The sequence below is a fragment of the Ostrinia furnacalis genome, unplaced genomic scaffold (genome assembly GCF_004193835.3).
Source record: "Ostrinia furnacalis isolate ACB-3 unplaced genomic scaffold, ASM419383v2 OfSCF5758, whole genome shotgun sequence".
Taxonomy (NCBI): Eukaryota; Metazoa; Arthropoda; class Insecta; order Lepidoptera; family Crambidae; genus Ostrinia; species Ostrinia furnacalis.
In genome coordinates, this window is record NW_021135997.1 from 144,089 (window position 1) to 165,792 (window position 21,704).

The following is a 21,704-nucleotide window of genomic DNA, read 5'->3' on the forward strand; positions in this document are numbered from 1 at the left end:
TCCCAATCACTGACTCCAGCCATCTTTTCCAGTGGTTCCCGAGTGATGGCCATGATCCGCAGTGCTGGCATGGCGAACATGGTGGAAGGTGACAAGTGTCTGATCTGGAGCGTTCCCGATGAGTGGAGCTTCGAGGAGGCGGCCACCGTACCTGTGGCTTATGGCACGGTGTATTATGCAATGGTAAGATTCTAGGCCAGTCTTTCCCAAAGTGGGCGATAACGCCCCCTTGTGGGCGCTGCAGGCTTAAAGGGGGGCGGTAAGAGACCCAGAAAAAAAATCGGGACGTTGTGTTGAGGCTTGGGAGGCGTCATTTACTAGGAGGACTCTTAGATACCAACTGAGCACTCGACACTCGACTACAAATGGGGGCGCTAAAAAGAATTTATTCTTAAAGTGGGCAGTAGACAAAATAAGTTTGGGAATCGCTGTTCTAGGCGCAAGTAGGTAATAGGAATTAGGATGCTACAAAGGTGATTTTCTTTCGCCACTTTTTCTCAGCGCCTAGCGCTAGTGTTGTCATATAAATGGGACACCTAAATTGCAAAATCACTTCTGTTTATTGGAAAACATACCGCAGTTAACAACACAGAAATTAAAGGTATTCGTTTGCCCACTGTAGAATCAAACTAACGTAAGAACCTATTATACTAAATTTAAGCTAGGTAGGTATATCATTGTAAAGCTTCATCAAAACCCTGTGAAGTAGCGAAAAGTACCAAACATCTATTCTCACATACGATTATCGATTCTGTTTTCTCAACGTGGGCTTTACCCTACCTTTGTTTACGTTCGCGTCTTCTCTCACCTGGTGGAAAGTGATTAATGATCAGGCGGAACATAAATTCTGTGGTGAACAAAATATTCTTACTTGACTTACTTGACTTATGGTCCTATGTCCCCTAGATGGGGCAGAGGGCGTCCACAACAGTCCTCCATCTCGTTCGGTCTTGTTGTGTACGTTTCGTTAATCGAGTATGTTCGGGCAAGTGGGTGATTAACCCGCTGTACCCTAGTAGTCCTTCTGGACTAGCTCGGTTTTTTTCGGGTATCCTCCCTAGTGATGAGATTCTGTTTTCAGGCGCAGAATACTCGCCCTGCATCCTCAGCTCAGCTGCAGGTCTAGGTAGTGGGCACGCAGAGCGTGGCTGCAGCAGGTCCCAGGGTGGACGACGAGGACGTGGATGACGCGGACTGGCCGGGGTTCTGCTACATAGGTGTTCCACTACTTAACACAGCAGAGGGCTTCTTAGCATTTTGTAGGCAATGCTGACCTCACTACGTCAGCGATTACCACCAAGACCATGCCCCGGCTTCCCCCCCCCAAAAATTAAAATGTTCTTAGATTACTATTTATTTGTATGCAGGTAATGGTAGGCCAGCTCCAACGTGGTGAATCGATCCTGATCCACGCCGGTTCTGGAGGAGTGGGGCAGGCCGCCATCAATGTGGCGCTACATTACGGCTGTGAGGTCTTCACCACTGTCGGAACTGCTGAGAAGAGAGCCTTCATCAAGAAGCTGTTCCCGCAGCTTAAAGGTAAGATTTTTGTGTAGCTATAGTATCTGAACTGTGTCAATCCTAGTCCACGCCTGTTACAGAGGCGCCCGAGGCCTTCACCCATGATTAAGACTAAAGCCTGGTCCGTGAGCACGTAGAATCCCGTCCAATGACCCCAAGCTACCCATCCTTATCGCTCGCGCGTAATTATATTGCTGTCGCGACTGTGCGACGCGCGCCCGCAGTGAGTGTGCGAGCGCGACAGCAACATTTACTTCATGCCATAAGCAATCCATACCTGTGCCTTTTTCGTATTAGTACATTTTCAAACGTTTCTTTACAACTCTGTAGCTACAATAGTACTACCTGTAGCTACAATAGTACGCTTTGACAGTTCACGGAAATGCTTACCTAAATTCCTGAAGGAATTCTCATGACCATGACCAGAAGTTTTCATTTTTTTCTGTCCAATAATAGTTTAAACTTGAGCTTGATAGTATTTTGCTGGTGTTTGTTACAGACAGCCACATTGGCAACTCCCGTGACACCTCCTTCGAAGACATGATCCGGCGGGAGACCAAGGGCAAGGGAGTTGACATAGTCCTCAACTCGCTATCTGACGAGAAGCTACATGTAAGTTGTACAAAAAGTAAGGCAAAAAGTCAAGCAAATTACTTAGTTTAACAGTGCTTTAAAATGCAAAAGAAAAAAAATGATGAACTGCTGATATTACTACTGGTATGAGAGGACAATGTTCAAGAAGACGAATTAGCTAATGACGTTGATGATGTGGCATCGCGTAGCTCCTCTACTAAGCTAGCTACTTTGTTGTGAACGAAATCTCCCATTTGCGTATTGATCAATTGGAAAGTATTTTCCCTGCAATGGAGACTATTAAAGCCTGATGATGAAAACATTCAAATTCATATTTTGTCCGACCTTGATGACGATTATGATGATACCTTTTTTTATCCACAACGAGAAAGCTCTTAGCCTGTATCTCACCTGATGGTAAGTGACGATCAGGCCGAAGGTGGAAGCGAGCTTCACCCGGAATCCTCAACCACGGAGGAAATGGCTATCCTACCTCTAACTTAACGACATTAATGAGGATATTTCTCCACCAGGCGTCCGTTAGGTGTCTCTGCTACCGCGGCCGCTTCCTCGAGATCGGCAAGTTCGACATCAGCAACAACACTCCCATCGGGATGTACTTCTTCCTCAAGGAGACGTCCTTCCACGGTATCATGTTGGACTACATCTTCGACCAGAGCGAAGACTTCAGGAAGGTAAGAATCATGTTGTTGTTTTTTCTTTTCTTCTTCCTTTCTTTTGTTTTTTTTCAGGTCATTGTACGCCTCTTGCTTAATCCTACCTACTTGCTAGTTTCATAGTTCAAGTAGATTAACTTTGAGATTTCTAAAATTTTACGAAACATGAAAACCAGCTGCAATGTGAAAAGTGGGAATTAAACCACCATGTCCAATGTCTCAGTAGCGCAGCCAATGTCTCATTAAGCAGTCGTCTAGTAGAAGAAAGGCCATCTGAGGCTATAGATTTTATTAAGGTTTAAAAATCTTCTCACTCTTTTTTTGTAATCTATCTAAAGCCTGGTCCGTGAGCAGATAGAATCCCATCCAATGACCCCAAGCTACCCATCCTTATCGCTCGCGCGTAATTATATTGCTGTCGCGAATGTGCGACGCGCGCCCGCAGTGAGTGTGCGAGCGCGACAGCATCATAATTACGTGCGAGCGACAAGGATGGGCAGCTTGGGGTCATTGGACGGGATTCTACGTGCTCTCGGACCAGGCTTTATCAGTGAACATAATTGGGTTCAACTAACAGTTACACAATGTTACTTATAATTATGCTGTTTACAACTTAATTGCATCAAAGCTTACTTTCTTCGTCTGCTTTAAAGTCAAGCATGAATTAAATTATCTACCAGTCTTCTAACCACCATATCTTCCTATAGCGTCTCCAAGACCTGCTGCTGTCAGGAATCGAAAGTGGTGCGGTGCGTCCACTCACGTACTGCACCTTTGAAAAGCACGAGGTAGAGACTGCCTTCCGGTACATGGCTGCCGGCAAGCATATCGGGAAGGTGAGCGAGACACAATCATAATAATAATAATCCTTAGGATGACCACCATCCAGTCTTACACAGCGAAGCTTGCACTATGGGTACTACTACAACAGACCAGGGACAAGTAAATACTTTTGAATTTAAATTTAATTTATGTCAAAGGTGACTGACTGACATAGTGATCTACCAACGCACAGCCCAAACCACTGGACGGATCGGGCTGAAATTTGGCATGCAGGTAGATGTTATGACGTAGGCAGGCATCCGCTAAGAAAGGATTTTACGAAACTCCACACCTAAGGGTGAAAAACGGGATCCACGCGTACGAAGTCGCGGGCGGCCACTAGTAAATTATAAGTACACTGCACTATCCACTCCTAAATGCAACAATTCTTGCACTATGGGTACCAGACAAGGGACAAGTAATGCTTTTGAAAACACTTAACAACTACGAGTATTACGGACCATGAGATACTGCCCTCTAACAACTAACAGACACTGGGTACGGAAACTTTAAAATGATCAACCAATTAATAAATACATTACATACTACTTCTTTTTTCCCTAAACAGGTAATTGTCAAGATCCGCGAAGAAGAGCGCAGCCACAGGCCTGTCAAACCCACACACATGCCTATAGACGCTGTACCAAGGTAATTTTAATCTCTGTTCGGTTTAAGATAGTCGCATAATCAATCAATCCTAGATCAATCAAGTAGTTAGTTGAGTAATAGATGAAGATAGGGATCAAATCCGCGACCCCTAGAATAGGCTGGTAGGTACACTAAACCAGGCATCCGTCAAGTCATCTCATCTGAATTCCAATTTCATTTCAAAAACATTCCAAACCAATGCAAAGAAAATATGACAACATTTTAACAATTTACAGAATCTGAACATCCTAGTATCTCAAGAAAAAGAGAAATGGGTACTGAAAGTTCCTTTTATTAATTTTTAAGTCGGTACACAATAAAATCACAGACTTCCAGTTTAAATACAGCTCCACAACGAAGATAAAGGACGTTTTATTTATTTACTTCTTCACAGTTCCGTCTCCATTTATCATTTGCATAATCTCGCCCGGTCCTGTAATCACCGGGAAGAATTCCTGCGGCGGAGGCGGGATCTTGAAGGGAACTATTTTGAGATGGCTGCACCGCTAATGTGAATTTTGAAGTTTAATCGTACCTACTTCGTGTTAAAGATTAGATTGAACGTTTGTTAACTTTTTAGTAGGTACATAAGGTTGGTAAAAGATACAGAATAAAAAGGTTAACTTGTGATAAAATACCTACTTCTCCATATAATTTCACGCGCGTGGTTTTCACTCTGTCACAGATCCCAGATAAAATGTTGCGTAAGTTCCATAGCAGATATCTAAGCTAAATTGACTTTCATTACATTGATTTCGGGAACCACCATTGGACTTTAGTACTTCGAAATCAAAAACGAACGAATATGCAACGAAAAGTGGCATAACTTATTAAAACTTTTAGTTTTGCAAGTAGGCTTTTGAAAAGCACTTTTACACGTCCCAGTAATAACCCTACCACTGCAATGCGACAATAAATAAATAAATAAATAAATGGGCCAATGCTGAGAAGAAGCATCGTACCCCATTACTAAGGGAGGCTCATAAAAGTGCGCAGTGTCATCATATATTATTATTATTCCTTTATTCATCTTACTTTCTTATTTTTAATTTTTTCTTTTTACAATGTAATTATTATCAAAAAATAAAAATACATTATAAAAACAAAAATCTTAAAAATAGTTAACCCGCTGGCAGCGGAGCAGGGCCCAGGCTACCGGTGGTCAGGGTCACAGGCTGAGGAACCTCCGGACAATGCGTGCCGTGCTGAGGATCACCGCCNTGTTCATACTTTCTGCCACACTAACAGCCGGTCCGTATGGACATTTTGACACCTGCACATTCCAACCGTTGAGCGTTTTTTCGCATTGACTACCCAGTCCCTGAATGAGATTTTTGTGTAGCTATAGTATCTGAACTGTGTCAATCCTAATCCACGCCTGTTACAGAGGCGCTCGAGGCCTTCACCCAGGATTAAGACTACTTCATGCCATAAGCAATCCATACCTGTGCTTAAATCCTTTGCCTTTTTCGTATAGTAAACTTTCAAACGTTTCTTTACAACTACCTCTGTAGCTACAATAGTACTAACTGTAGCTACAATAGTACGCTTTGACAGTTCACGGAAATGCTTACCTAAATTCCTGAAGGAATTCTCATGACCATGACCAGAAGTTTTCATTTTCTGTCCAATAATAGTTTAAACTTGAGCTTGATAGTATTTTGCTGGTATTTGTTACAGACAGCCACATCGGCAACTCCCGTGACACCTCCTTCGAAGACATGATCCGTCGGGAGACCAAGGGCAAGGGAGTCGACATAGTCCTCAACTCGCTATCTGACGAGAAGCTACATGTAAGTTGTACAAAAAGTAGGGCAAAAAGTCAAGCAAATTACTTAGTTTAGCAGTGCTTTAAAATGCAAAAGAAAAAAAAAAGATGAACTGCTGATATTACTACTGGTATGAGAGGACAATGTTCAAGAAGACGAATTAGCTAATGACGTTGATGATGTGGCATCGCGTAGCTCCTCTACTAAGCTAGCTACTTTGTTGTGAACGAAATCTCCCATTTGCGTAATGATCAATTGGAAAGTATTTTCCCTGCAATGGAGACTATTAATAGCCTGATGATAAAAACATTCAAATTCATATTTTGTCCGACCTTGATGACGATTATGATGATACCTCTTTTTTATACACAACGAGAAAGCTCTTAGCCTGTATCTCACCTGATGGTAAGTGACGATCAGGCCGAAGGTGGAAGCGAGCTTCACCCGGAATCCTCAACCACGGAGGAAATGGCTATCCTACCTCTAACTTAACGACATTAATCAGGATATTTCTCCACCAGGCGTCCGTTAGGTGTCTCTGCTACCGAGGCCGCTTCCTCGAGATCGGCAAGTTCGACATCAGCAACAACACTCCCATCGGGATGTACTTCTTCCTCAAGGAGACGTCCTTCCACGGTATCATGTTGGACTACATCTTCGACCAGAGCGAAGACTTCAGGAAGGTAAGAATCATGTTGTTTTTTTTCTCTTTTCTTCTTCCTTTCTTTTGTTTTTTACTTGCCTTTTACTTACCTAAGGTAATTTTACGCCTCTTGCTTAATCCTACCTACTTGCTAGTTTCATAGTTCAAGTAGATTAACTTTGAGATTTCAAAAATTTTACGAAACATGAAAACCAGCTGCAATATGAAAAGTGGGAATTAAACCACCATGTCCAATGTCTTAGTAGCGTAACGATTAAGCAGTCGTCTACTAGAAGAAAGGCCATCTGAGGCTATAGATTTTATTAAGGTTTAAAAATCTTCTCACTCTTTTTTTTCGTTTTATGTTTTTCTTTCTTTTTAATCTATCTATCAGTGAACATGATTGGGTTCAACTAACAGATACACAATGTTATAATAAAGCTGTTTACTTCTTCGTCTGCTTTAAAGTCAAGCATGAATTAAATTATCTGCCAGTCTTCTAACCACCACATCTTCCTATAGCGTCTCCAAGACCTGCTGCTGTCAGGAATCGAAAGTGGTGCGGTTCGTCCACTCACGTACTGCACCTTTGAAAAGCACGAGGTAGAGACTGCCTTCCGGTACATGGCTGCCGGCAAGCATATCGGGAAGGTGAGCGAGACACAACACAACCATAATGACAAATACCTTTTGAAATTATACACCTGTCCCAAACACAGCGAAGCTTGCACTATGGGTACCAGATAACGGAAATTTCAACACTTTCAAACTCTTTTTTCTGTAACAACTAGCCAAAGACACTTTTATATGAAATAGTTTTTGAGTTATGAGGGAGTTTTGACCCCCTCTATAGTCTAAAGGCTTCGGCAGACCAAACGCGGGTCAGAAGCAGTGCGGGTCAGTTGCAGCGCGGCAGCAGGCACACTGGTGGCAGCGGCAGTTTCAAAGCAAAAAAAAAGGCAGTAAAAAATACAATATTCTTGGTTATTTTTGACATGACATTGACAGATATGTCAAAATCCACCAATCATACAGCATTTGGACCTTGCGTCTACGTATTGCCATCTGGCGGATTTTTCAATCGCGAAAACCCTCATTACTGTAAATACAGTATTCCTTAAAGGCTTAAATAGTTCGTGTTATGCACACGGTGCTGTTCGCCAGGTCTGTTACTTGAACTTGGCTTGACACACTACCGCGTGTCTAGATCAACTTACGATTCATGAGATTCATGATCACGGTTCATATCATACTTAGAGGGCTGTATTTGTGGCTGTATCTTATGAACCGTGGGTCTACTGCTACCTATATTCTCACTCTTTGTCTATATAAATAAGATCCCGTTTGCAGGCTCTAACTACGGAACCTTAAAAATGAACCCCGTTAAATAATTCATTTTCATACAAATTGTAATACAACATGCTGCTGGTGGTATAAAAGCATCTGCTTGATCAAAAATGTAAATTTATTGTCGTCATTTAGTTTTGAATCTGCAGTGAATACAGGTGATCAACTAAAAGACTTACTTGCAAATCTTGCAATGCTTTTGATTATAACTTATTTTTCCTTACAAACAGGTAATTGTCAAGATCCGCGACGAAGAGCGCAGCCACAGGCCTGTCAAACCCACACACATGCCCATAGATGCTGTACCAAGGTAACTTCTCTTCGATTTAAGATAGTTCAGTTGACAGAAAAAATACGTCCAGTAGCACAAAACCACCCAGATCAATCAAGTAGTTAGTTAAATAAAAATAAATAAATTAAAATAAATAAATCTTTGGACAATTTCACACAGCGCCAGCTAGCCCCAAAGTAAGCAACTTAATGCTTGTGTTATGGGTGCTAGCTTAACGGATATACTACTTATATACTTTTTTTTAAATACATAAATATTATACATAGTCACACCCAGACCCGTCACAGAAATTAAAATTCATCATTTCAATTTCTGCCCGGCCGGGAATCGAACCCGGGACCTCTCGGCATAGTAGTCCGTTCTGAACCACTACACCAAACGGCCGACTGTTAGTTAGTAGTTAGTTAGTTAGTTGAGTAATAGATGGAGATGGGGATCAAATCCGTGACCCTTAGAATAGGCTGGTACACTAAACCAGGCATCCGTCAAGTCATCTCATCTGAATTCCAATTTCATTTCAAAAACATTCCAAACCAATGCAAAGAAAATATGACAACATCTTAACAATTTACAGAATCTGAACTTCCTAGTATCTCAAGAAAAAGAGAAACGGGTACTGAAAGTCCCCTTTATTAATTTTTAAGTCGCTACACAATAAAATCTCAGACTTCCAGTTTAAATACAGCTCCACAACGAAGATAAAGGACGTTTTATTTATTTACTTCTTCACAGTTCCGTCTCCATTTATCATTTGCATAATCTCGCCCGGTCCTGTAATCACCGGGAAGAATTCCTGCGGCGGAGGCGGGATCTTGAAGGGAACTATTTTGGGATGGCTGCACCGCTAATGTGAATTTTGAAGTTTAATCGTACCTACTTCGTGTTAAAGATTAGATTGAACGTTTGTTAACTTTTTAGTAGGTACATAAGGTTGGTAAAAGATACAGAATAAAAAGGTTAACTTGTGATAAAATACCTACTTCTCCATATAATTTCACGCGCGTGGTTTTCACTCTGTCACAGATCCCAGATAAAATGTTGCGTAAGTTCCATAGCAGATATCTAAGCTAAATTGACTTTCATTACATTGATTTCGGGAACCACCATTGGACTTTAGTACTTCGAAATCAAAAACGAACGAATATGCAACGAAAAGTGGCATAACTTATTAAAACTTTTAGTTTTGCAAGTAGGCTTTTGAAAAGCACTTTTACACGTCCCAGTAATAACCCTACCACTGCAATGCGACAATAAATAAATAAATAAATAAATGGGCCAATGCTGAGAAGAAGCATCGTACCCCATTACTAAGGGAGGCTCATAAAAGTGCGCAGTGTCATCATATATTATTATTATTCCTTTATTCATCTTACTTTCTTATTTTTAATTTTTTCTTTTTACAATGTAATTATTATCAAAAAATAAAAATACATTATAAAAACAAAAATCTTAAAAATAGTTAACCCGCTGGCAGCGGAGCAGGGCCCAGGCTACCGGTGGTCAGGGTCACAGGCTGAGGAACCTCCGGACAATGCGTGCCGTGCTGAGGATCACCGCCTTTTGAATCTGACCCTTGAGCCAACCATCTAGCGAGAGCTTCTTTAGATGTTGGTCGAAGCTCTTCGCTATTAGCCCGTTTGCCGAGACAACTATTATTATTATTGTTACGTTTTCTTTATTTTTACTCGAAGTCCCTATGGTCTTATTATTATTATTATTTATATGTTTGCCATTTTTTCATCTCAGCTATAGAGCTGGTATAATATAAGATCAGCTACGGGCATGGCTTATTATTATTATTATTTATTATTATGTTTGTACGCTTTGGAGCTCACGGGTCAAAAGTGGCCCGGTCCTTTATAAGGCTTGCGTGGGGATACAGATCCAACACGTAGAGGCCGTTTTAAGCGCAAAATAATCGACAAAATTATTATTATTATTATTATAACTTAAACTGATAATCTTCCCTCAGATACATGTGCCACGAGGACAACGTGTACGTCATAGTGGGAGGACTCGGAGGGTTCGGACTTGAACTGGCCGACTGGCTCATCATGAGAGGCGGGAGGAAGCTGCTCCTCACCTCTCGGAAGGGAGTCAGCAACGGGTACCAGTCGTCGAGGCTCAGGTAAGGATGTATGGATCGTTTCATTCACGAAGACGCGCCCCACCATTCTTCCGCTAATGTTTGAGTGTTATCGGTACACGCTAAATCATCCATGAGTGCACACGCACACTACGATAATGACGCTCGGATTGCTCGGATCAAACTCCCCGCACCCCGCGCTCCCCTCGACCAAAAATTGGTGAGGCGCATCTTCGTGGACGAAATGAACTATAACCGCTTTTATCACGTCGGTGTACAGGTAAGTGGGAGGGAGAGTCGCATTCCAGGTACGCAGTTAACTTGATCGGGTCGCAGTTCATTAATTATTTTTAATCAAATGACGTCCAATTCTGGATAAATGCCAAGGATTTCCACAACAACCGTTCCTGCACTGCCCAAAATCTAGGTGCTACCCGCGACCTTCACCAGATCGTCAGTTCACAGAATATCAAAGTGACCGGTATAACCCGCATTATTGCCAAACTTAACTGGCAATGGGAGGGACATATAGTTCGTAAATCTAATGTCCGTTGGGGCAGAAAAGTTCTAAAGCATGTTCTCTTAGATCGCAGGGTAAAAACTGTCTCCAACTCAAACAGTACAATAAAATACTTAACTTAAAGATAGAATTAAGACTATTGATCTAGCGCTAAACGCAGTCAGTCTTCAAGGGAGCGGCATGGGAGGGGTGAGATTGACATATTATGACGTGACAGAGCATGTACACATCAGCCCCCTTAGACAAAACGCACTTTTTGATCGAATCGAAAATCGAACCGTCAAAACTCCATACAAAAAAGGGGCTTTGCGACCACTTTTCGACTGGTTTGCGATTATAATTTGCACTTTGTCTAGACCCACTGAAGGAGATCTGAAGTCTCGCTGACATTTGACGTTACAAAATCACCCTCCCATGCCGCTCCCATAAATTAGACACTGATTATGCCTAATTTATGGGAGCGGCATTTAGCGGGCAGCGGGGCGGGAGCGGCGGCGGCGCGGGGGCGGGGCGGGCAACGCAGACCCGTTCTCGAAACAAGCGGGCAGCTCGCGCGGCGCTTTAGCGGCGAAGTGTTGTTGTGTTCGGGGTTGTGTTGTCGAGATATTTGTTTTTATTCGCAAACGAAATGTCTGAACAACGGCGACAATTTTATTTCGATTCAAATTTATTCCTAACGCTCGATTTATTGTGGGCAAAAGAAGGAGTGCGCTNCTGTGATGATAGACCGATCCCAATAGAGCAATGCATGACCATTTTCAAGAACTGGCACCGGCTGGTACTGGTAATATGGCGACTCAGATTCAAGAAGGCCGTACTGAAGAGCAAGTTGCTGGTGGATGATTCTGGCTACTAGGTTATGCCTGTGCAAATTCTCACCGTTAGCAAGATGCGAACAACCAGAAATTATATGCCTGAGTGACTCTCCGGGACGGTGGCATGCTCGACAAATGTCGACCGTACCGTCTTTCAGGATATATTTTCGATAGTTGTTCGTCATCATTACCTCGTCAGCAATTGCACAAGCAAAACCCTCGGTTTCCCCGAAGAGGTCACCGAAGCGTAGCCATTATTATTATAACTTAAACTGATAATCTTCCCTCAGATACATGTGCCACGAGGACAACGTGTACGTCATAGTGGGAGGACTCGGAGGGTTCGGACTTGAGCTGGCCGACTGGCTCATCATGAGAGGCGGGAGGAAGCTGCTCCTCACCTCTCGGAAGGGCGTCAGCAATGGCTACCAGTCGTCGAGGCTCAGGTAAGGATTTAAAGAAATATCCTTGGACAGCGTGTAAATATAGTTATAGAGTGGAACCTGGGAGGACGAAGGGCGACAGGAAGCCGCTCTTTACCTCTTGAAAAGTCAGTCTTTGTTACAATTGAAATACGGTTGTTTTCTCAACTTTTTGTTTACTTTGGGTGCCACGAACTATTTTACGCTGACTGTGCGTCATAGTGGGAGGGCTGAGCTGGCCTACTGGCTGGCGAGCCCATTCGCTCGCCCAAGACAATGCGCTCCTATAATAGAAAATATTTTTGACATCATATTCCAGCTCAAAAACAAAATACAAATATTCTAACCCTTGGATTCTAACCTAATTCAAAAGATAGAATTCCCGTCTACCGAATAGCCGAAATTTTCAAATGAGACGAATAGTTGCCGAAAAGGGTAAAGTACAAGAAATTCCAAGCTCCGGGTGAATTACTAATGTTATCAAGGGTTTGTCCAACTCGAATCGTTACTTTAACTCACTTTGAGAATTATACAAAACTAGTTTTTGCCCGCGGCTTCGCCCAACTGAAATTTTGTCTGTCACAGAAAAACTTTATCGCACGCGACTATGTACGCATCAGGATGTTATGTTGGGCAACCGATGATACGGGTAAAATGTCCGGCCAAATTAAGCACAGAGTCCGTCTTTTGTGTTTTTGGACCTGGCAACCCTACACGCGACCCTGTTACAAAAATCTCCTTTCTATTCTATGTATGTCCTTTCCCGGGACTCAATCTCTATGCCTTTCATCAAAATCGGTTCATTGGTTGAAACGTACAACTAAGTGTGACAGACAGAGTTACTTTCGCATTTATAATATTAGTAGGGATTGTTCAGTCTGCGACGTTGGTGCTTAAACATATTAATTTGATACTGAAGGAATTAATTTAAAGTTTATATTAATAAAGACAGCCTTAATTCCTAACCTACCTACATTCCCAAAACTTAGGGCTAAGTCCAAAGTATTTAGGGACAATTTTACGCTGAAATAAATAATCTCTCCTCACTTATTTAGCTTAGGTATATGAAAATTTAAAGGCTAATAGGCGGTTATCACACTGCGCCGCGCTCCGCCGTGATTTTCGTATAAAAAATCACGCGCGCGGACGCGTTGTCAGTGTGAAGTACCGCGCGTGCTTTCTATACAAACTGAGGTACTTGCATACAATGATTAAACCTGTCGCCCCGCGCTCCGCGGCGGAGCGCGGCGCAGTGTGATAACCGCCTTAAGGCGATTAGAGTCCTCAATGACCTTGGGCGTTTGACCTTCACGCCGCGAGCAACACCCGCGTACCCCGCACCAAGAACTCCGATTTGACACCGATCAAAAATACACGGGCATAGGTAGATACAGAATAGAAGCTCTTTCTTCATACATTACTGCCTATTATTTTAAACTTAAATTGATGAACCTTGATGTCGGTGTCATTTAACTCAGGCGTAAAGGTATTTAATAAAAATAACAAAATCCATGAACATTTTGTACGGGATAAAATTTTATTTTATTTTTCGAACAACAAAGGTCTACTGGGTACCTATAGTCTACTAAAGGCATGAAATAGATTAATTTCACTAAAAATTAAAACCAACTCCAAAACGAGTCACCAAAAGGTAGGACACCGACACCGACTCCGAAAATGGCTAATTTTGTAATCAGTATCCAAATTTTTAATAAGCTCTATAGAACAATTCAATACCACTTTATCTTAATTTTTTTAATGTGACAGGAGGCAAACGAGCAAACGGATCACCTGTTGGTAAATGTTTACCGTCACCCATAGACACCCGCAGACCCAGGGGCGTTACAGGTGTTATTTTTAATTGTGGTATTTTCGCGAAGAAACATAATATTTAAAATCTAATTCTAATAAGTATGAAAAATATAAATTGTTTTCTTCACGTAAATCGATTAAGTTACAGATTCTGACTAGCTCCTAATTTGGATACTGATTGCAAAGGCCTAGTAAATAAATAACGTAATAATTTTTCTACTTGTAATTGTAATTTCAGTTTAACTCAATCATCTATTTTATGTATGTATTTATTTATTATATATTTTATATATTATTTATGTATGTAGCATATTATTATTTGTTTTTGTTTTTCTTTCCTGCACTAGAAGTACCGCCAAACAAATTTCTTTTCTGCTCAACCCAAAGGTAAACTGGTCGAGAATGCTTTAGTGCATTAAGTTCGCCTTATGTACAAATTTATTTAGACATAAAGGTTTAAATAAATATAAATAAATTAATTTCATCAAAACCAAATTACCTTCTGTTCTCCAGAGCATGGGCCAGCTATGGCGCCGACGTCCAGATATCAACCCATGACGTCACCACTGAAAGTGGCTGCGAAGAAATGCTCCTCATGGCCAAGTCGATGGGACACGTGGACGCGATATTCAACTTGGCGGTGGTGCTTAAGGACTCCATCTTCCAGAACCAAACTCCTGAGACCTTCAAGACCTCGTTCGGTCCGAAGGCTCTTGCTACTATGCATCTGGACAAGCTGTCGAAGAAACACTGCCCTGGATTGAGGTAAGAGCAACAGTTATTGCATAATTATTTTAAGCCTTTCACGAATAAAACAAGTCCAAATTTTTAATTGTTTTTGGAATTAGGAAGGTTTTTTGGAAGGACAAGGGAATAAAGTTCAAAATACTGGGAACTATATTCCCTCTGCCGTATAAGTATAAAGGGTTAAGTATGTGATTTTATTGTAAGCATATTGGTCTCTTGATTAGAATCATAATCATCAAGTCATTTAGTCCCCACAGCAGGACCTTCTCTAATTTACCAGAGGCAAATGGAGATTTTGGTCTACTCTCCCCTGGCCCGTCCGGCCTGTTTGGGAAGCCTGATGTTCGCATATTTTTCCCTTAAGACATCCACGGGAATAGTACTCAGCTGGAACCACATTGATTGATAAATATCATCATCATCAGCTCATTTAGTCTCTACTCCAAGAGTATGACCCGGAAGACAAAATATACCAGTCCAAAATACGTTATAGCTAGCTCAAGCAACTCCAATTTACAGAAACTTCGTGGTCTTCTCATCGGTGTCATGTGGACGTGGTAACGCTGGTCAGACCAACTACGGTCTCTCCAACGGTGTGATGGAGAAGATCTGTGAATGGAGGAAGAAGCTTGGTCTACCAGCTTTGGCTGTGCAATGGGGAGCTGTTGGAGATGTGAGTACTGTTATGAACAATTTCATTTGAACAATATACCCCAATGAGAGCCGAACCACTGACCCTTTAGAGCTTGAAATTTTCCTATTTGAAGGTCAAAGGAATAGCCATAATTGTTTATTCTTTCATGCCAGAATTTTTCAGGAATATGTGCCCTTAGAAGATCCCTGACCTTTCTACTAGCACCGTTTTGTTTGTGCATCATTTTGTTCTTATGCCAAAAGCCCTCATCCTGGGTTTTCTAAGATCCCAAGCATAGCTCTTTTCTTTCGCAGCTCACTGAGTGATGTATAGTCGGTAGTTATGTGATTCAGGTATCTCATATCCAAAGATAAGACCAGTTCGACGCATTGATCCAATAGGTATCTTGCTCAGCACTGTAGCATTGACGAGGAAAATTCAAAAAGTCAAGAAGAAGATACAAATAACATAAAATGTTATACCTTCCTTAGGTCGGTCTAGTAGCCGACATGCAAGATGACGACGTCCAGCTCGAGATCGGTGGTACCCTCCAGCAAAGGATCTCCTCCTGCTTGCTAGCTTTGGACAAGTTCTTGAAGCAGGACAGCCCAGTAGTATCCTCCATCGTGGTAGCCGAGAAGAAGGCTGGAGGCTCTGGCTGTGGCAACATCGTGGATGCTGTCGCTCAGATAATGGGTAAGAAGAGACAAAACTGTAACCATAATTATGTTTATGATAGCATTGCATTAAACTCGTTTTTGTACGGGTACTTTCCACTTCTAATACCTAGCTGAGATGAAAAAATCTGTGACGCTTCTGTTCTATTCGGCTCTTATTTTGAACTAACCAATAAGTAGGTACTAGAATTTGGTTCATATTTAAACTAACTAGCTACAGTACAACACTTCATGATACAGCAAATTATAAATAACAGATCTAATTAGATAATTATTACCTTTTATCTAGGATTGAAGCTACACTGGATTTGTCACCAGCATATTTGATATTAGATATCTCGTAACTTAAAAACTTGACTCCATACCCAAGCAATATACCAGGGCCACATTTGCTTTGGTATTTTTTTTTATGCATAACAAGGCAGGTATTTGACCACAATCGCACCTGATGTTAAGTGGGATGCAGTCTAGGATGGTACATATCTGCCCTGTAAGTGCTTATTCATTCTCGCCTTGAAGAGGCCCGGATTATAGTTTTCGGGAAAGACAGCAGCAGGCAACGAATTCCAGTCCCTAGCTGTTCGCATTATAAAAGAGTCATCGAAACGCTTAGTGCGAGCTGGTGGAAAGTCAACAATATAGGGATGGTACGCTAACCTGCGTCTGGTTCCCCGATGATGGAAGGGGGCTGGTGGAATTAATTCGTGTAATTCTTTCGCACATTCTCCGAAGTGTAGCCTGTAGAAAACCGATAGGGATGCTACCTTACGGCGATGGTCAAGTTCCTGGAGCGCCGCTTTGGCGGGTATTTACATGAACCTACTATGTACAGGTATCAAGGACCTGAAGACGGTCTCGCAGCAAGTGTCCCTGGCCGAGCTTGGTATGGACAGTATGATGGCGGTGGAGATCAAGCAGACCCTGGAGAGAGAGTTCGAGATCTTCCTCACGGCTCAGGACATCAGAACCCTCACTTTTGCCAGGTTGGTTGAAGATAAGACCTTCATTTTCGTTCCTTATCCCTCTACCCTTTTCGGGATTTTGATAAAATGCTAGGAATTCTTTACAATTTAGTACATCAAAATACTTAATCGTAAGAAATACTTGATCATTTTCATCACCAGGACCTTAAAACACTTTCTGCCTTGTTATTGTGATTAAGATTGATGCTTTTTGTATTAAAACAAAATCACCTTGTCTACATCGATGATTTATGCAACATAAAATTTTTGCACCGCCTTACTCTCTCTGCATGACCCGTGGTTGACTGGTAGAGAATGCCATCCGGCATTAAGTCCGCCACAGTGCATTGTATGTATGTGCTAAAATAAATAAATAAATAACCTAGATTCTTGATTTTGATATGGGCGCGTTTTCAGAGACTGCTATATGCACACTATCATTTCTTCAATGTAGCACGTCATAGGTCATACTATCATCAATGAACTCAAATCTCACCCTTATTTCCCTACCACTAACGCCCATATTGCCCTAAAGACTCGTAGAGCTGACCGCCCAGCGGGAAGCCGCCGCGTCCACCTCCGCCGCCCGCCCAGCCGCGGCCGAAGGCGCCGCTGGTCTCCGAGTCCTCATGAGGAACTTCGGCGAGGAGAACCTGGTCTCCGAACCGCTCATCTACATGCCTACGATGGTCAGCGATGGAGTTGAGGTAAGCTAATCATTACCATCATTTCAACCACAGGATGTAGGTACACTAATACTAATGAAATGTTCAATTATGCAGACACATATTTAAAACTCATAAAACTCGTTTATTTTTGCAAATGGGCTTTTAGAGCACTTTTACACGTCCCAGTATTAACCCTACCACTGCTTCGGGACAAAAATGGGCCAGTGTCTTGACTACAATCAAGTGTAGATGCAATCTAGGGTGGTACACCACCTGCCCAGGAAATGCCTATTCACTCTTACCTTAAAGAAGCCCCAGTCGTAAGTGACTGAGTTTCTTCCACCACTTCTTCTAAACACCATCCGATATTGTCCCTAAATGATGGTGGGCCGTCATTTAAAACATGTAACTTCCCTGAAAGGGGCTACATTCCATTAAAGAATTTGAATTGTGTTCGGGTTAGACTGTGGGGATAGATATCTGGAGGCAGCTAGTTCATGTCACTTGAAAACCGTACTTACGCCCGTATTCACAAACATTACTGTGAGGGCTCACAGTGCGCGTGGACGCACAGGGTGACACACGAGGCAATCACAGAGGATGTTAATCGAACTAACTATTCTAATTCTGTCGTATCAATAAAATGCAGTTTCAGCAACGTATTCCGTCTTTCTCAAGTTGACATTAAGGGATCAGGTATATTTTAAAGTAAAAATGCGAAATAATTTCAACAGACGTGTGCACTGATCGAATCCAACCGACAGAGAGTAAAACAAAAGAATGCCATATGATTTTTCACTGTCACAATATCCAAATGGGTTTTATATCTCGCGATCGCGAACATGAACGCGCATTCAATGCTGTGCGTTCGATTTGCCTTCACCTAAGCAAGCATCGTTTGTGAATACGGGCGTTAGTGGTCTACTATATTCTTCTTCTTTTTAGGGTGAAGAAGCAATCCACGTGATGGAGAACGTGATGTTCGTCATCCCAGGACTGGAGGGTTGCGCAGCAGCGCTGGAGCCGTTGTGCCGCCGGCTGAAGATCAAGGTCTGCGCGCTGCAATTAGGGGTTGAACACAAGCATGAGACCCTTGATATGATGGTCTCTCGTCTGCACGAGGTAGGAGCTAAAGACTTACATTACCCTCGCCCACGGCGATTTGACGAGCGAAAGCATCGCTACTAACGCGCGTCAGTCGCATTTTCAACGCACTACAGAAGCGATGCCAACGCGCTACAGCAGCGCGACTGTATCGATGCAAACGCGCGATCGTGTCGGATGATATCGGGGATAGAACGGAGGGAGGGTTACTGAATCGCGTTTGCATCGCGACAGAAGCGCGTTTATGTGTGCGAGGGCACACAGCTAGCGACCGCATTGCGACTGTATCGATGCAAACGCGCGACAGAATCGCTACAAAAAGTCGCCGTGGGTGAGGGGCCTAATTCTTTTAATATTACCTGAACGCCCAGCTATGATAAGGAGTCTGAAAATGATGATGACTGGTCAGCACCAAGTAAAAGCTGGCTTACCGCGGACTCTGGAGATGAAGGTCTCTCGTCTGCACCAGTTAGAACCATGATTCATTATTACCATGGGTCTTTCTTTTAGATTGCCAAAGCGGTCAGTTGAAGTGAACTGTCCCTAGCAATGTTCTGTCACTTTTATCAGCTCAACACCAGTGGGGTATAATGCTAACTCTGCCCTTTTCCAAATTACTTATCACCATCATCAAAACCTCTTAACCGCTTGAGTCCCAGACGGCATTCATTAATAATATGATGAATAAGTCGGCCGTTTGGTGTAGTGGTTCAGAACGGACTACTATGCCGAGAGGTCCCGGGTTCGATTCCCGGCCGGGCAGAAATTGAAATGATGAATTTTAATTTCTGTGACGGGTCTGGGTGTGACTATGTATAATATTTATGTATTTAAAAAAAAAAAGTATATAAGTAGTATATTCGTTAAGCTAGCACCCATAACACCAAGCATTAAGTTGCTTACTTTGGGGCTAGCTGGCGCTGTGTGAAGTTGTCCAAAGATTTATTTCTTATTTATTTATTTATTTAATGTCATAACAATTGATTATCTATTGTGTCTAGATTCGCGGGCCTTGAAGGATTAATTTGCAAGTCAAATGTTGCAGTAAACTCTATATTCCTTATTTGTTTCAGACGGTTCGTTCAAGATTGGCGCCTGGAGCCAACTTCTGGGTCCTTGGATACAGCTTCGGTTCTTTGCTTGCATTGGAGCTAGCTGCCAAACTGGAGAGTGAAGGTAAACCACATGTGCCTCTTATAAATTCCTACTGCAACAAAACTTAACCAGTATATCTGTTTTGGTTTTTAACTAATCGAATAATTACCTCCCCAGGCAACAAAGGTACAGTATTCTGCGTCGACGGTGCCCCAGACTTCCTCTACGCCATGTTGACCATGACGATCAGCTTCAAAAACGACTTCCAACTGCAAAACAACCTTCTCTGTCACACTCTCGACGTCGTCGCTCCCGGCAACGAAGTCACCAAAAACCTGATGGAGAAACTCAGCGAAATCGAGTCTTATGACGAAAGAGTTCAATATGCCCTTGATGTGTCCCCTGTTCAGGCTAAATACACCCCCAAATTCGTTGGAGCCACCGCTGTGAACTGCTTTGACCGTCTTAAAGCCGTTCTCAACTTTGATCACAAGAAATTCAGGAAACTCAAGTCCCCCATCATTCTCTTGAGACCTAAAGAAAACCCCCCATTTGTGGTGGTCGAAGAAAACTACGGCTTAGACAAGTTCTCAGACCTCCCGGTCACAGTTCACTTCCTTGAAGGAAACCACATTAGTATTATCGAGAATAAGGATTGTGCCAACATCATCAATCGGTTTCTGGTCGAAACTGAAGGTGAGAAAGGGAAAACCGCCCAGAATGTGGTCACGAGTATGGTCGAAAACCAGAGGCAGGTCGAAGTCTGATTTGAACCTTTTTGGAACAGAATTTTATGCTTTTTGAACCCGTTTCAACGACAAACTTGATTTCGAATTTGGAATGTGTTAATTTATTTATTTATTTAAGGGAAGTTTTTTTGTTAGTTTTTTAAATAAAATTAGTGGCCGTTTTGCTAAGTGACTTTAATTTTAAACTTAGTTTAGTTCGTTAGATGTAAGCGCCGTCTCAAGACGCCAGTACCAAACAAAATATTCAATTCAATAAAATAATTGAGGTTTCTAGGGGATTCCTTTAGATTTGTAATAGTTTATTTTTTATAATAATTTGTTTGGATTTTATGTTTTTGATTGTGGAAACCGTTGGTTAAATATGTATAATAAAATGGATTTGATTTTTCGTGCCAAATTTGTGGGACTGAAATATATTTTTGTGTGCAATTTGAAGGGTTGTTTTTTCTTTTATCTGGCTCAATTATCCCCCTTGTAAAGGCTTATTTGGGCAACAATAGCGTTCTGGAGAGATCATCAATTATGTTTGTTTAGTTCTTTATTTAGCCATCCGCCTGTTCATTAATCAAACGAAATTCAATTTTATATTCCGTTGAAAGAACCTCAAACTGCGTGGGCTTTAATTTCTTATGACGTTTTGACAGTTGATTCCTTTCGCAATATTATTATGTATGATAGGTAAAAGAACATACATTTTCACCTGAAATATCTACTACCTCCAATATTATTCACAATATTAGCAACTCGATTCCACGAAGGCTCTTTGTCGAATGACCTAGCTCAATTTTATTGTCATTTCTTAAAATGGCACTGAGATATCATAAAAAAGTTGAATAGATGATTGAACTCGCTTTATACACACAAGACAAGTATAGAAAAGAAAGAAATACTTATACAACAAAGAATCGTAGGCGGTCTTATCGCTGAAGAGCCATCTCTACTATACAAACTATGAGGACTTTTTATCATCATCATCATCAATTCAGCCACAGGACGTCCACTGCTGAACCCCCAAGGCGCTGGATGCAGGCCACTACCAACCGTGCGATGTGGAAGTCATTGAGGGAGGCCTATGTTCAGTTTTAATTAACATAATTTTATTTTAACAAGCCACCAAATTG

At 41.9% G+C, this 21,704-nt stretch overlaps 1 protein-coding gene across 2 annotated transcripts in view; it reads left to right on the top strand.

Annotated features, from left to right (window-relative positions):
* FASN3 (Fatty acid synthase 3) overlaps positions 1 to 21,005 on the top strand; it is a 69,283-nt gene extending 48,278 nt beyond the window's left edge. For both annotated transcript variants that reach the window (XM_028316515.1, XM_028316516.1), the window contains 15 exons: positions 33 to 183; positions 1,368 to 1,539; positions 2,021 to 2,133; positions 2,628 to 2,789; positions 3,479 to 3,607; positions 4,162 to 4,241; positions 10,265 to 10,420; positions 14,461 to 14,712; positions 15,214 to 15,367; positions 15,820 to 16,024; positions 16,838 to 16,988; positions 17,503 to 17,674; positions 18,581 to 18,757; positions 19,813 to 19,915; positions 20,012 to 21,005. In XM_028316515.1, coding sequence (XP_028172316.1) covers positions 33 to 183; positions 1,368 to 1,539; positions 2,021 to 2,133; positions 2,628 to 2,789; positions 3,479 to 3,607; positions 4,162 to 4,241; positions 10,265 to 10,420; positions 14,461 to 14,712; positions 15,214 to 15,367; positions 15,820 to 16,024; positions 16,838 to 16,988; positions 17,503 to 17,674; positions 18,581 to 18,757; positions 19,813 to 19,915; positions 20,012 to 20,601 — 2,767 coding nt within the window. In that variant the 3' untranslated portion in view covers positions 20,602 to 21,005. The remainder of the gene's footprint in view (positions 1 to 32; positions 184 to 1,367; positions 1,540 to 2,020; positions 2,134 to 2,627; positions 2,790 to 3,478; positions 3,608 to 4,161; positions 4,242 to 10,264; positions 10,421 to 14,460; positions 14,713 to 15,213; positions 15,368 to 15,819; positions 16,025 to 16,837; positions 16,989 to 17,502; positions 17,675 to 18,580; positions 18,758 to 19,812; positions 19,916 to 20,011) is intronic.
* Positions 21,006 to 21,704: the final 699 nt, after the last annotated feature.